We start from the raw sequence: 15,877 nt of genomic DNA, 5'->3' as shown, positions 1-15,877 counted from the left end.
ACCTACTATATTCGGAAGCACATCTGGTGGCATCGAAATGCTGATATTTGCAACCAGATAGTCCATATTCTGGTGGATGGCCGACATTTCTCAGATGTCATAACATTGACTCGGTCATAACATTACCTCGTTATCAGTAAAATTCGAGCGCGGTTATCAACTGTAGCGAATTCAAGACCGAAAGCACCGGAAGCGAACAACGCGATTCAAAATCCAGCAATTCTCAGCAGACGGTGTTACAGCTGAATACTACCAAAAGCTGGACGATCGGATAAGTGAGGTCAATGTGAGCCTGAAAACCTTAAATATCTATGAGATGCAATCCATGGAGTGGTGAGTGAAACAGCGCGAGAAGTGATAGGTACTGCTCGAAGACGTCCCAGAAGCGGATGGTTCGATGAGGAGTGCCAGAGGGTGACGGATGAGAAGAACGTGGTCAGACACTAGATGAGGTTAAGAAGGCGATTAAGGAGTTGTAGAACAAGGCTGCTAGGAAGGATATGGGAGGAAGAAGAACTGCATGCTAGCTGGATAGATGGCCTCATTTGCCCGCTTTTCAAAAAAGGGCATAAATTGGAACCGAGGAATAACGCTCCTCAATTCGGCGTGCAAAATAATGTCACGTATTCTGTTCAACAGATTGAGACCGCTTGAAGAGTCCTTCGTCGGCGAATACCAAGCTGGTATTCGTGAGGGCCAATCGACGTCGGATTATTTGTTTACCCTGCGACAGATCCTCGATAAATTGCGGGAGTACAACTCATCTTCTGTTCAATGATTTCAAGGCGGCGTACGATTCAGTGAAAAGAAACGAGTTGTGGGAAATAATTATGGAACATGGTTTTCCGGCGAAGCTGATTAGACTGAAAACCTTAAATATCTATGAGATGCAATCCATGGAGTGGTGAGTGAAACAGCGCGAGAAGTGATAGGTACTGCTCGAAGACGTCTCAGAAGCGGATGGTTCGATGAGGAGTGCCAGAGGGTGACGGATGAGAAGAACGTGGTCAGACACTAGATGAGGTTAAGAAGGCAATTAAGGAGTTGTAGAACAAGGCTGCTAGTAAGGATATGGGAGGAAGAAGAACTGCATGCTAGCTGGATGGATGGCCTCATTTGCCCGCTTTTCAAAAAAGGGCATAAATTGGAACCGAGGAATAACGCTCCTCAATTCGGCGTGCAAAATAATGTCACGTATTCTGTTCAACAAATTGAGACCGCTTGAAGAGTCCTTCGTCGGCGAATACCAAGCTGGTTTTCGTGAGGGCCAATCGACGTCGGATTATTTGTTTACCCTGCGACAGATCCTCGATAAATTGCGGGAGTACAACTCATCTTCTGTTCAATGATTTCAAGGCGGCGTACGATTCAGTGAAAAGAAACGAGTTGTGGGAAATAATTATGGAACATGGTTTTCCGGCGAAGCTGATTAGACTGATTCGTGCAACGTTGGAAGGATCGAAATCAAGTATACGGGTTGCGGATGAGATTTCAGCATCTTTCGTAACCTTAGACGGATTGAAGCAGAGCGATGCACAAACCTTTTGTTCAACATAGCGTTAGAAGGAGCAATAAGGAGAGCTTGCGTGCATAGGAATGGCACTATTATCACACGTTCGTATATGCTCCTTGGTTTTGCGGACGACATCGACATAATCGAGATTGATCGCCGAGCCGTGAAAGAGGCACACGTGCCTTTTATAAGGGCGACAACGCGAATTGGGCTCATTATCAATACCACAAAGACAAAGTACATGGTCGCTGGTAGACACTAAGGGGCGATCCATTAATCACGTAAGACAATTTTCGGAGTTTTCAACCCCCCCACCCCCCATTGTAAGATTTTTTGTGTGTGTGTGTGTGTGTGTGTGTGTGTGTGTGTGTGTGTGTGTGTGTGTGTGTGTGTGTGTGTAATCCAACTAAAACCCACTGTCCAGCAGTGATATTACGGAAGAAATCTTTCTGCAATGCTTTTTGATGCTCTTGCAGCAAGCTTTAGTCCAGGAGTTAGAAGGTGATAGCTCTATTGTAGATCCAGTGACCCATTTCAGAATGGCTGGAGAGACACGTCCATTCAGAAGTTACCTTCACTAACAATAAGCCCCGCATGCATGCATTACCGTTATCATATGGATAAAGGTAATGAAAACACACTTCCTGTTTAAAAGATGTTTTCTTTTAAACTGGCACGTATTTAGTTTTTTTTTAGTAAAAATCATAATCAGAACAATCTCACCGAAAACCATCTAAGGTGGCATTGCCATCGCCATGGAAACCTACGACTCAACCAGCCTTGGGATATATTTTTCTTCCTCTTTCGCCTTTGCCGCGCATTCGTTCATCATTTCACCGCACAAAAACCATTTCTTTAATGTATTTAATTGCACGACGTTTCATTCACATTAAAGCACTTTTCTCCATCAAACCGAATTACAGAACGCGATATTTGTTGCTTCTAATTTGTTTTTTTTTGTCAGAAAGAGGCTCTCTGCGACTTTTTTTTATCACGTATCAACATTCTGGGTGGCGGTAGAACCCAAATCGAAATTTCGGAGACAATTTTTTCCAAGGATAAACCTACTAGCCAGTTGCAATTGCAGGTGAACCCAAGGGGGTGGTCACTCTACACAGTGTGCCTTGCGCAGCTTTGGCACATTTCGGCACACTAACAGGCACAACTTTCCAATGTGGGTTGCTATAAAATTACAGTGAACTGAAATTTCCATCGCAGCAACCATTGAGTCATCTGAGTTGTTTGCTGTATGTCAAACATGGACTTAGCGAAATTTTCACGTTGGCATCGGGTTCAGGAGCATTCTTCCAACATTATTCAAAATGTTGTTTTTACATTGATAAATTTTTTTTTTTTTTCAGAATGAAGCAATAGAGTGGCACCAAACCTTCAGAACCGAACTCAAGGGGATGGAATCGGCTTTGTCTCATGCTCAATTCTATATTGATTGTGAATAACATATTATATCAGATCATACTAAAATGCGTCTGTGTCCTTGTTGTCAGCTCAAAGCAAATACCAAAGGTGAAGAAATGGGTGGAAAAATGCAGGGGATTCTGAGGGAATAAAATACTTAAGAATCTATGTCACTCCTTACTCCAGCTTTGAAACGAAGAACCGTATTAGCAAAACGTTTTAATATATTTTCTGGACTTAACAATAAAGGTAATTTCTAAAGGTTGTGCATCCTCCCATATGAGAAGCCCCGAACGCACTGACAGCGAAATGGCTGCATAATTTCAGTACCCTCCACAGTGTTAAATTGCTGCTTTTCATACTTTTTGAGGCTCTCAACTTTTTAGAAAATTTAAAGTTTAGGCAAAATTAGGCAAAGAGAATCTTCTTCAATCGAATACTTTGTCTTGAAAACGCGTTACAGTATTTTTAGCATTGGGTGTTAATGTTAGTATTTCAATGAAATAAACTAAAACTGATTATTGTTCTAGCTGGTAGGTCTGTCCCAAGTAACATCAGTAGCTGAATAACATTTTATTCAGCTGAAATATGCTGGAAAAAGATTTGTTTAACTCTCATTCCACAAAAATGTTTGTAGTGGTTTGCCTGTGCTTCCATCGTAATGTTCTTCCAATTTCTCCTCCCCCTTCCCTTCCAGCATGATTCCGTACATAACCGTTGATGCTCCGTATCGCAGTTCCCGTCTTGTCTTGGAATTCGTGTGGCTCGTTTCCTAAACCTTCCCGTTGAAGTTTCAAATATACATGACGGAAAAGTAATGCAACATTAAGAGCATTTTGAATTTGTTCAACAAGAGGCAAACAAGAAAAAAAACTACATATGTCAATGCTTGCTGAGAAAGTTTTTTTTTTCCATAATTTCAGTTCATAGAATTTTATGGCTTGTAAAGTTATAGCACGTTTGGCGCGTATGGCGCACCTCGGCGCACTGACGGCACAGCTGTGCCGAATGAAGTGCGTAGAGTGACCTCCCCCTTGGGTGAACCGTTACAACCAAACACGAATTATAACGTTTAACTACTGGGGCTTTCGGTGATTCACTCTCAAACTAAAATTCTGCTGGCGTAGCGCTAACCAATATCAGCGGAATCACGAAAAACGGGTGCACGAAAAAAAAAGCACGCGGAGCAAAATAAAACACGACCGTTCGCGGCAAAGCCTACTGCGATCTCTCACCCCCCATTGTAAGATTTTTTGTATGAAAATTAAAAATAAATTGTATGGCGCGTAAGAAATCTCTAAACCCCCCTACCCCCATAAACCCTTACATAATTAATGGACCGCCCCTAAGGGCCTATAGGTGATATTGGTAGGGAGGTGGTGATATTTTTGAAGTAGTTGAAGAATTTGTGTACCTTGGAACTCTCGCGGTAATGATGTTACCTGCGAGGTAAGAAGGCGTATTGCAGCTGCAAGTCAGGCTTTTTACGGACTTTATAACCAGCTAAAGTCCCACAGCTTACAGACGAAGATCTTAATATGGCTTTTTGCAATTGAGGAGGATTTAAGGCCGCTTAACGTTCAGGGCGACTCACAGTAGCGCATGGCCGGACAAAACCTCAAAAATTAATGTTATCAAAATCACTTTTTAATATTTTTATAGACTTCTATATAATTGAAAGACGGTTCTTCAGAATTTGCGCCACGGATGCTTAAACTAGAAGAGTTCTTTAAGATCTTGTGAAAAAAAATGGTGCGAAAATATCTAGAAACAAAAAAGTTATCGCGTTTTGAATATTTGTTTAGCGGTAAAAAATGAATCTGTCGGTAGAGGGGTTAATATTCGCATCTTGGTACATTTCATACAACTCGTCTGCACCACACACAATTTTGTAGCTTACCGCCAAGTATTGCCCGCCCGCAGCACTTTACGCTAGAAAACACCGAAGGCTTTCCAGTTTGCCTTTTATAACGTCCACGCTTTGTGCCTATAGAGAGCCACCGGAAGAATCATTTTTTTATACGGGGCGAATTTTGTTTCCGTTTGCAAGTTGCGGGACCTAAGCTCGTTACGTAGTCCTCCGTAAAAGGCCCTAATTGCAGCCGCAATTCGTATTTTCACTTCGTTATTGTCACATATCACAAGTGTTCCAAGGTAAACAAATTCATCAACAACTTCAAACATTACTTCAGCACCAACACTACTAGATAGGTAAGTAGCCGTATCTATCTGCAACCATGTACTTTGTTTTGGTAGAACAAATGGTGAGGCCTATCCTCGCTGTCTCCCTCTTGAGAGGCAAGAAAGCCTCCTACACTGACATGCGATCGATTCCATATCGTCTGCAAAGCCAAAGAGCATATGCGATCGAGTGATGATAGTCCCGCACACCAGATCGCCTAATTGCATCCTCGAGTGCAATGTTGCACAGCAAACTCGAAATCCGAATACTTGATTTCGAACCATCCGTATCAGCCTTACTAGTTTCACCGGACAACCATGTTCAGACATTATCTGCCACAGCTCATTTCTTTTCACTGAATCGTACGCTGCCTCAAAATCAATAAACAGATGGTGGTCTGCAAGTTATATTTCCGGAATTTATCGAAAATCATTCGCAAGCTAAACATCTGGTCCTTTGTCGAGCGGCCCTCATGAAAACCAGCTTGATATGTGGAGACGAACGACTCCTCGAGCTGTATTAGTCTGGTAAACAGGTTGCGCGACAGTATTTTGTACACCGGGTTCATCAGCGTAATTCCTCTGTAGTTGACACACTCCTGTCTGTGCCCTTCTTTGTAGATTGGACTATGAGGTCATCCAACCAACCGGTGGGCATCTTCGCCCTGCAATACCTTCAGAAGTACTCAGTGGATGAACTGGTAAAGCTGCTCACTTCTGTGATTGAGAAGCTCGACCGGCATCTCGTCCTGCCCTCCCCCTCGACAGCTTGGTCGTCATCATCAATGTTCATCCTGTTTTTCGCTACATTCTCATTTCCACCGTTCAACAATTGCTGAAAGTGCTCCTTCCACCTGGCAGCCACCGGCGTTTTATCGGTCAGCAAATTCCCTTCACGATCTTCGCACATGGCGAGCACTGGTACGGTATTGTGCCGCGCACCATCAAATCTTCGCACACTTTCTTCTTGCTGCCTTTTAGTTATGCGGTAGATTCGTTTTTCTTCAGCTCTTACTGCCCTGTATCGCTCTCAGTCTTTTCGGGTACTGGTCACAACCATACGGCTTCTGGCGACATTCTTGACGTCCGTCACTCTCTGGCACTCTTCATCAAACCAGCCGTTTCACATTCGTCGTTGACCAGTGCCAATCGCATCCCGCACCGTTGTGGTCACAGCTTCAATCCATGGCTTTTGAAATCTCCAGAAACGTTGATTCTTTCCGACTGCTCGTCTAGCTGCTACTTTGCAGTTACCCCATCAGTCGACTAGCGTTGGATATTCTAGAACTCGCAACACTGGATAATCGCGCTCGAATTTTAGCTACAACGAGAAAATGATCCGAGTCGATATTAGAACCCCTAAAGGTCCTGACATCTATGACATCGGAGAATTATCGCCCGTCAACCAGCACGTGGTTTATTTGAGAGCAGATATCGCCAGGTGTGTTTGTGTATATTTTCGCGTGCAAAGAAGGTACTGCTGATTGTCATCCGTTTAGCAGCAGCAAATATTACAAGCCGTAGTTCATTATCATTGGTAACAAAATAAAGGCTTTCCGTTCCAATGTCTGTTTGGAAGACGTCTTCTTTTCCGATCTGCGCAGCTGCATTGCCGATGCATTCGGGCTACTGTTAAAGAACCTAGTAGAACAGTAGTTGAATGAAGTACAGAAAAGTGATTTCGTACCGAATCATAACCAATCGTAGAATATGATTTCGTTGATAAATAAAAAAGATAGATTATAAACAAGATGCAAACTTTATAAAATAAAAGGCCCTTACAGAATGACCAAAAGCGTAATGTTTCTAATCCACAATTCAATTAAACGTAAAGCGTGAGGCAGCGTTTCAAAAATTAAGAATTTGCGGGTGCTTTTATGGAGAAATGTATCAGAATTTTTGTACAATCCCGCAGCAGTTACGCTTTTGAAGCAATTCAGTGTTTTTTTTTTCTTATAAATTCACCGGAGGTCAGTCAAAGTTTGACCATTTCCAAAAGATGTGCTTGATAGCGAAACTTTTTGGAGGTTTTTGCAAAATTTAAACAGTCGCTTCAAACTTCATAGTTTTGGTAGTGTTGCATAATAAGTTAATAACAATTTTGCAGGTCGTTAGTACACTATTTTTTGACATTCCTGTTATTTAATCATTTAATCTACCTAGATTACATTATATCACATTAATTAGTGTTATTCAAACGCCTTTAAGCGATTATAAAAAATATATGTCTTCAGCTAAACATTCAAACCTAACAAATAATAATCAACGTACGCTTTGGTTCGTACCAGGTAAGCACGACAAACCGGTTGTCCTGTAGACTTCAGGCACCTTTTCTCAGAAGTAGTGAGGAGCTGGACAAATCAAATGATAAAACTCTCTTCCGGGCCGTGGAGGCTTTCTACGTAGGACGTGGCGCTGCTCCCGGAGTAGTCGCTGCCGTCGTCGGTTGTGGTCCCATCGATGGGTAACCCATCATCAGCGCTGATCCGGACGCGTCCGCCATTTCGGGATATCCGCTGAAGCGATAGTTGGTCCTTTTGCGTGTGTGTTGTACACGTATACATATAAAGTCACATACAAACATATGAATGACGATCAAGCGATAAAATCCACAATTCAAACAGGAAAATGGAACGGAATCAGTCAAAACAGTAGAGTAGGTTCATATTCTGGGAACTAACCGTACTAACTACTGAAATATTTTGAAAGATTGTGATTCCGATTGAAAGTGAGTTAATGAAGCAAAATGTTGGTTAAGAAAAACAAATGAAAGAACACACGAATTAATGGAATTTGCCGTCGGTATGGTTCAAAGCTAAAGGTGAGGTGAGGTAGTTTGCGTCCTTTGTCCTTTGGGTTAGATAATTTGCAGGCGTTTTTCTAGATAATGATTGATGAAATAAATATGAAAATTTAGAATGATTTATAAACAAAAAAAAGTACCGAAACCAATTGAGTTGCTATCGTTCCGATCGCAGATTATGATATCTAAAGGAATGTAGGTATATGCGGGGGAATTTCGACAAAGGGGAATTTCAAAAGCCACACCACCGTTACTTACTTCCCCATGGACAAATGCTTGCCACTCTTTAGATAAACTATATTGGATGTTGAATTTTTATTTAAGTTGTTTGATGGAGAACAATAACAAACGAAAAGAAAATAAAACTTTGTTGAAAAATTGAGAACCCAAATATAGACATTTATTTTGGAATAAATACATATTTACTCTAATAAATTCACAGATTATATTATAAAAAATAAACAAAATAAAAAATAAAATCAAATGGCGAAAAAAATACTAAGCTAAAAATACAGTTTTTACAATAAATATTATTAAAGATAAACTAATCAAACAAATGTACGCGTAACCAAACCTATAACAAAAGAAAAGATATATCACTTAATCAATGCTTCATTTATTCAAAAGCATTTAAATCGTAAATATACAACACAACCACTGCCGGTCTTACAACTTACTAAACAAAATAACGAAATCTCTGTTTATGAGTTAAGCAAAACGAGTATAAAAGTTGAAAGTATTAGTTTAACACAGGCCTGCCCATTGTTTTTGGCTATTTTTCGACATAAATAGTCGATGCATTTGAAAAAATAAACCGAAACGAGAAAATTTTACCTCGAAGCTCCGTATTATATCACACTGATCAGACTAGACGACTCCAAACAATTCCAGTATTGTTCATGCTTAGTGTCCGTCCAATATTTGATCTACAGCTTCACCCAGCACTTAGAAACTAAACCAGCTGGCTCAGGAGCAATGAAGTCATGCCTCATGCGTTCTCCATTGCGAGCTAACTCATCATCAACTTAATTTCCAGCGATGGAAGAAAGGCCAGGTTTACAGAGTTGACTGAGTTGACCGAAGCAAAAGCATTTATACTTAGGGGCTGTCCATTAATTACGTAAGGGGTTATGGGGGGGGTTTGAGATTTCTTACGCGCCATACAATTTATTTTGGATTTTCATACAAAAAATCTTATCATGGGGGGAGGGGGGGTTGAAAATGGACGCCCCCTTATCAGCTTGACTATCTATACAGAAGTATGTTACTGTACCCCATACCTACATGTCATGCTGTAGAAGTGCTAAATGCACTTCACAACTAAAAAAGGTGCACTGTCTATTAAGTGAGTAAAACTGATTCAACCTTAGCTCACGACAATATACACTAGTACTAGCACTAACTTCAACAAGGGAGCCATCAAAGTAACACACAATGTTTGCTATAGGGTAGGTGTATCAGTTATGGCCATAGTGGTTCCCTATTTCGCCATGCGTGTTAATTTGTATAATTCCACATTTCAAAAGGTTTGTGTATTTCAGCAATTAGATATACCATATAACTTGATGTTTTTTTTCCTTACTTTTATTTATTTAAGCACTCCGTGCACTTGGCCACTACTATGCCGAGTATCATATTTTAGAATCTATTTATATCCTAGTTCTAATTGCTATTTCTCTCATACCGAGCAGGTAGAGGAGAGTGCTGCCGTTGGTCCAATCCATATCCAATATCGAAGTCCATTTGGTGTGCGGTGGTTCATTTAGCCATGTATATGTGTCGTGTGAGGCAACAGCCTACAAAGAGGGTCAAGTGTGTCTCAGTCACCATCCGATACTGACGAAGGACGGATGTGTTCCCCAAACACGGTCCTTCGTGTGGCGTCTTCTGGTGGCTGGACGGAGTTTTTTGTGTGGGGGGATTGGGAATCGAATCCATGACCTTCCGCTTACGAAGCGAAAGCGTAACATCGAGGCTACGGGACCCCCCTATAACTTGATGTTAAAACATTCAAAAAGATTAAAAATGTGAAAGTTATCGAAATTGTACATATGTCCAAATAGGGAATTATTATGGCCATAACTGGTACACTTTCCCTACTTTTTTTCAAATAGCCAGACGTCCACTCTGCCCGTGAAGGGAATTGTGTGGAAAATTTCCCGTAAGAAAAATTGCAAGCAATTGTGAGGTCACTTGAAGCAAGGACAATTTTGTTCCAATTCACCAAAAAAGGAAAGAGATTTAGATTTTCGAATTGAAAAACAAAATTTTTCTTACAGGTATATAGGTATACAGTCTAGCAACAAATGATGTTTTGGCTCAATAATAAATGCAATGGTTACTACGCTAACACCCCCTCTTAAGCGGGTATTTGTATAACATCCAATAACTCCCGATGTGTTTGCAGCTTTGATCCAAGTAACGCCTTTGTGATTGGATGTCTGCCGCTTGAAGATTGAAAGCCACATGTTTCAGTTTGATCGCTTACGCCTCTACTAGCTTACGAACGAAATTATGCCTTCCATTGATGTGTTTGTTCTTGCTGAATAGCCCATTACCTTTTCCGCCAGACAGAGTGATCAGAGACTCGTTGATGTCTTACAGCTCACGGATGAACCCTCTCCACCAGACAGCATATTGTGTGATCAACGAAAGCGCCATGTGTTCTCCTTCTAAGGTCGATAAGCGACAGTAGCTTGCCTTCTGGAACTCCACGAAACCGCTCCACCACTGTAGAAATACATACCCACTGACTGATCGTCTGGTCTCCGGATCTCTCGCCCAATCAGCGTCACTATATCCAGAAAACGCCGGATCCGCATCCCTCCTGTACGTTAGCTTGCACTGCGTGGTCCCTTTGAGGTAACGCAAAATTCGTTTGGCCGTTGTCCAGTGTGGAATCCCAGGAGCACTACAAAACGAGTTGACCACGCCTACTGCATGGCTAATGTCTGGTCTCGTGCACTGTACGATGAACTGGAGTCCTCCAATCAGCTCACGGAATGGAAAAGCCTTCATCTTCTGTTTCTCCCTCATTTCGTGAACTTATTGTTTTTACCAGTCCCTGATTCGCGTCCAGCGGTGTCAATACTTGATTACAGTTACTCAAATTATATTTCTAAAGCAACTCATCTATGTACCGTTCCTGATCGATGGAGATGGCGAAAGATGGTTGCCGCTGTCGATGGTATTAGACAACTTGCCTTGGACTGGGCGTTCCCGTCACTATGTCTAATTTAGTGTTGCAATTCAACAGCTACTTCCTTCGAGTGTGATGGGAGTGCAGTAGGTACTGATCAATCTCCCGACCTGCGGATCACGTCGTACTTGGATGCGTTGATTCATTGCGTAACACCTCCGGTTGCTCATACAGTATCACGTTGTCTCGACTCTCAAAAAGATGATTTTTCTTCGTGTCGTACATACTTGACTTTTGGAACGTACGCCATTGCTCTTGCTCCGAAGGCTCGCAGTTTAGATAAATCTGGTTTCCTTCCCGAATGGGATGATTCTTCGTCAGCGATCGATTGTTTAGGTAAACCGCTGTCGATGCCGCTTCTGTTCAAAATCGCTTGTCTAACTTATCATCGAACAACAAACATCTAGTTCGCTCCTGAATCGTCCGGTTTATTCCTTAAGCCAACCCGTTTTGCTCCGGATTGTGAGGCTCTATTGTCTCATGACAGATTGTCTGTGTCTTTAAAAACTCTTCGAAATGCTTACCGACATATTCCTCGCCATTGCCAGTACGCAGGCACTTTAACTTCTCTCCGGTCTGGGATTCGGAATAAGCCTTGAAACGCTTCACACAATTTTTTCTTCGATTTCATGAAATAGATGAACGTCATCCTGCTCCCAGTGACTAAATACTTGTTTCCCCCAATTGACGGTTTCTCCATCCGAATGGACCACTTCGAGAATGTCACTTGCTCTTTTGTCACCGGACTTGAACGGGAACCTCTGATGATTCGCTTTGATACAGGGAAAATACAGTAACATCGCTCCGTTTGAAACTTCCATGTCACTTACCATGCCAGGTAGTCGCATAACGCTGTCAATATTTATGTAAATGTCCCATTTGCCGATGCCAGATTTTCCAGATTTCCAAATTGGAAGCCGGTAAAGGCCTTAATTTTCAGGTATCTTATAGTTGAATCTTGTTTGACCACGCATGATTCCTTAGTTAAACTGACGCAATAACCTTTCTTGCTAATGCGATACCAGAGCTCCTCTAGCGTTGGAGGTTCCACAGTCTGCCCATCGTCATCGATTTGGATTCTGCTACCAGATCTACTTCCGTAATCTCCGTTTAACAAGAGTACTTCGAGTCATTGTTAAACGGAGATTACGGAATTGGATCTGGTAGCAGAATCCAAATCGATTACGATGGACAGGCTGTGGAGCCTCCAACGCTAGATGAGGTAAAGAAAGCTATCAATGGGCTGAAGAACAACAAGGCTGCTGGGAAGGACGAGCTCCCGGCCGAACTTCTCAAACACGGAAGTGAGCAGCTGCACGAACTCCTCCACCGTATCATTTCGAGGATATGGGAGGAAGTACAAATGCCTACTATTCGGTTGGAAGGTCCCATTTGCCCTTTGTACAAGAAAGGGCATCGACTGGAGTGCGCCAATTACCGAGGCATAACACTCCTTAATTCGGCGTACAAAATCATGTTTGGATTTCTGTTCAACAGATTGAGACCGCATGAGGAGTCCTTTGTCGGCGAATACCAAGCTGATTTTCGAGAGGGCCGGTCAACGACGGATCAAATGTTTACCCTGCGGCAAATCCTAGATAAATTCCGGGAGTACAACTTGCAGACTCTGTAACCGTTCGTAAAACTTTACTAGAGATTATTAGCAAACTCGGTGGCTTAAGCGCCACTCTCAATGAGAGACCACCAGTCGTGTTCAGATTTGCCCGACGTTTAGAGACTTTTTCTCTCTGGGAGAGTTTTGAACGGTTCTTGGTAAACAACACTAAAAAATCCAACGCAAGAATGACTTTTACTCCTCCACAGCCTTAAAGTTTTAGGGAATTCAGAAGAGGATGCTTACTCAAATGAGCTAATAAACGGAACGAAACGTAATGTAAGTTAGCGAGTAGTTTTATTTAAGCATAGTTAAACGTAACGGAAAAAGTAACTAATCTTTCTTCAAAACTGTTTATTTTAGGAAACGATTCACCATTCATTCGGATTGGACTAGCAAAAACCGTACGGAATGGAAAAGAGCAAACATGGCCATGTAAAATAAGCTCTTGACGTACCTGCGCAGGATTTTGGCGTTGACTCGATGATGGCTCGTTGACGGGAAACGAAATGTCGACTCCGCAGACTCGATGATGGCGACGGTCGACCTCGGCGATGGCGGTAACGAGATGACGACCACCGGCGTGTCCGTGCTGCAAATTGGCGGGCAGCGAAGAATTGACCCGCGTGCAAAATGGCCGAAATAACGTTGCGGAGGGAGTGGCGGCTGGAACGGAAGCTTCCGATTTCGGAAAACGAGAGTCGAACGGCGATTGCGCCGATTAATACCCAGGACGATCCGCTCCTGCCAATAGGAATACACGTACCCAGCGACCCGACTTCGCGTACCTGTCCGCTAATCCGAGCGGGGAGTAATGCAGCCCTATCTTTGGGTTAGGATCGAGGTTCGCGGCGTGTAATTGGCGTCACGCTTCGACGAACCGAACTCTCGATGAAAGGGTCCACAAGGTGTAACGTGATGGGACCTTTACCTTCGGTAATTGGAGTCCGAAGGAGAAAATTCGCTACAGAGCACTTTAGCGACTTCACTCACGCCTCCGTTTAACTACCTTTCAAGGCGGGCCTTTTGCACTGCACACGGGTCTCAACGATGAACGGACTACCAAAATTATCGATGAACGAAACTCACGATTCGGCGGTGACGGATGCCGAATGTCGACGTAAAAATCCAGCCGTACGGAAAAAGCGCAGGGCGCTTTTTCCGTGTAACTTTAATGAATAAAACCTTTTTGCGCAGAAACGCGAATAATTTACGGACCTCGGTCCTCTTTAATCTCAAACTAACTTTTCACCAAAAACTCAACTCTAATTTAAATTTCACATCAACTTAACGTCTCAGTATACTCGACTCGCGCACTTCTGCTTTCCAGCCAACTTCGTAGCGAAATGCACGAGTCGAAGAAATTCTTGCGCCAAGAAACTGCCTATTCTGACCGTCCAACTATTCAAACAAAAAGCAACTATTATAGAAACTGCTTTTGCATGGCGTATGGTAGGTATGGCGACAAATCTGAATTACGCCTGTAGTCCGCCAAAATGTGTACATGGCGCTTTGCGAAGCTTTCATCAATTCGTTATGGCAAACGCAATCCACATACGCTTACGCTACATGGATACGCTTACGCTACATGGATCGCTGCATTTTACGAACGCAAACAAAATATTTTTATTCAACGCTATAAAAATTAAATTCTTAAATTTTATGTTTTATTTTTAATTTATTATTTATGTTTTCAAACTAAAAAAACGTAAAACGTTACATCACCCCATCCATTTTTATGAAAATTTGATCAAGAACTTGATCAAATTTTCATAACTTACAAAAAACTTAACCGTTGCAATTCCACAAAAACTTAACTGAACTGAAAAAGTAACATACACTAAGGCCATTCATTCATCAATGTACAAATTCTATTCAATAATCTCTCTAGCTGAACTCAACTGAACTGAACGTAACGTAAGCCATGATCAAACAACGGAAACTTTACCGTCAATAACTTGATCACTCAACGAACTGCAATTAAATGCAACATCAAAACTCATTTTGACACAATATGCATTTAAAATTGCCTAAACGTAATCCCTACAGGACCACAATACGAATTCTACCCATCAATTTGAAACTTGACGAAAAACATAGAATTCTAACCAAAACCGAAAATGAGAATATCGAACAGACCTATAACATCGCATGAACTACTTTGACAGCTTAGCGAACTGCCACTGTCATCCGCGCGGTCGCTCTGGATGTGAAAAAGACTATGCCATCCCGACAAACGTCAAACCGTCGGTCAGAATGGACGCAACAAAGTGAAAACAAAACGGGAAGTGAAAATCAACTAATTTACGACACATATGAGGAAAATTATATTGAATGGCTCTAAACCGGGGGAGTATTAATATTTTAGTGCTCTTAGAAGGTAAATTGACCAAAAATTAACGTTTTTGTTTTGTTTCTTGGTGTTCTTTGCAGGTTACTTGACGGAAGCGTAGATGAATCGTACAGAACAACAAAATGGAGGATTCAGGATGCTATTGTACTGGAGGCTGATATGATTGGATACGGATTTTCTTAGTGGACTGGCTTTTCTTATTGGACTGGATTTGGAACCTACTCGACCTTGTTCTATTGGGATTTCTAAACTGCTGGGGCTATTGGATTCGATGGAGGAAAAACAACAACAAACCGGACTATTGGCCTTAAAGGATGCAAATGGACAAAAAAAGAAATTGAAACCAAACGAAAAAATATTGGACAGCTAAATTATCATGTAGGTAAGCGAGTTCCACTCTTATAATTGCTCTTCTAACTAAGATTTCATATTTTTACGTATGTAGTGCTTATAATTGGTCAAACCTAACACAAATCTTATAATTACAGGACAATAAACGTACAATTTGATGACAACAATCTACAAGACTGATCGACGAACACGGAAAACTTTACATTTACGATAGGATTCAACGAATGATACAATTTATGGTGAGAAAAGTATAAAATGTATAATTTTAAGAAATTAATCTAGATTATAAGTAACTATTAGGGCTAGGTTTGCGATTTTTTGTATTTTACTAACACTAGCCTAGAATATACCCTTTTTTTACCATCGTTTGCGGTGGATTTTCCCGACGTATTTTTTGTTTTCCTTGTACATTTCGATTTCCTATCTCATGTCATAGCTTGAACTTC

At 41.7% G+C, this 15,877-nt stretch overlaps 1 protein-coding gene across 10 annotated transcripts in view; it reads right to left on the bottom strand.

Moving 5' to 3' along the window:
* Window positions 1-7,199: 7,199 nt before the first annotated feature.
* Window positions 7,200-15,877, bottom strand: part of LOC5577702 (transmembrane protein 245) — a 34,317-nt gene continuing 25,639 nt past the window's right edge. For 2 of the 10 annotated variants that reach the window (XM_021856000.1, XM_021856003.1), the window contains one exon: window positions 7,200-7,644. In XM_021856000.1, coding sequence (XP_021711692.1) covers window positions 7,509-7,644 — 136 coding nt within the window. In that variant the 3' untranslated portion in view covers window positions 7,200-7,508. The other 8 variants (XM_021856001.1, XM_021856006.1, XM_021855998.1 and 5 more) reach the window with 7 other exon arrangements.

The sequence above is a fragment of the Aedes aegypti genome, chromosome 1 (genome assembly GCF_002204515.2).
Source record: "Aedes aegypti strain LVP_AGWG chromosome 1, AaegL5.0 Primary Assembly, whole genome shotgun sequence".
Classification (NCBI taxonomy): Eukaryota; Metazoa; Arthropoda; class Insecta; order Diptera; family Culicidae; genus Aedes; species Aedes aegypti.
Note: the sequence above shows the minus strand (reverse complement) of the source record. Positions and strands in the feature narration are given on the sequence as shown.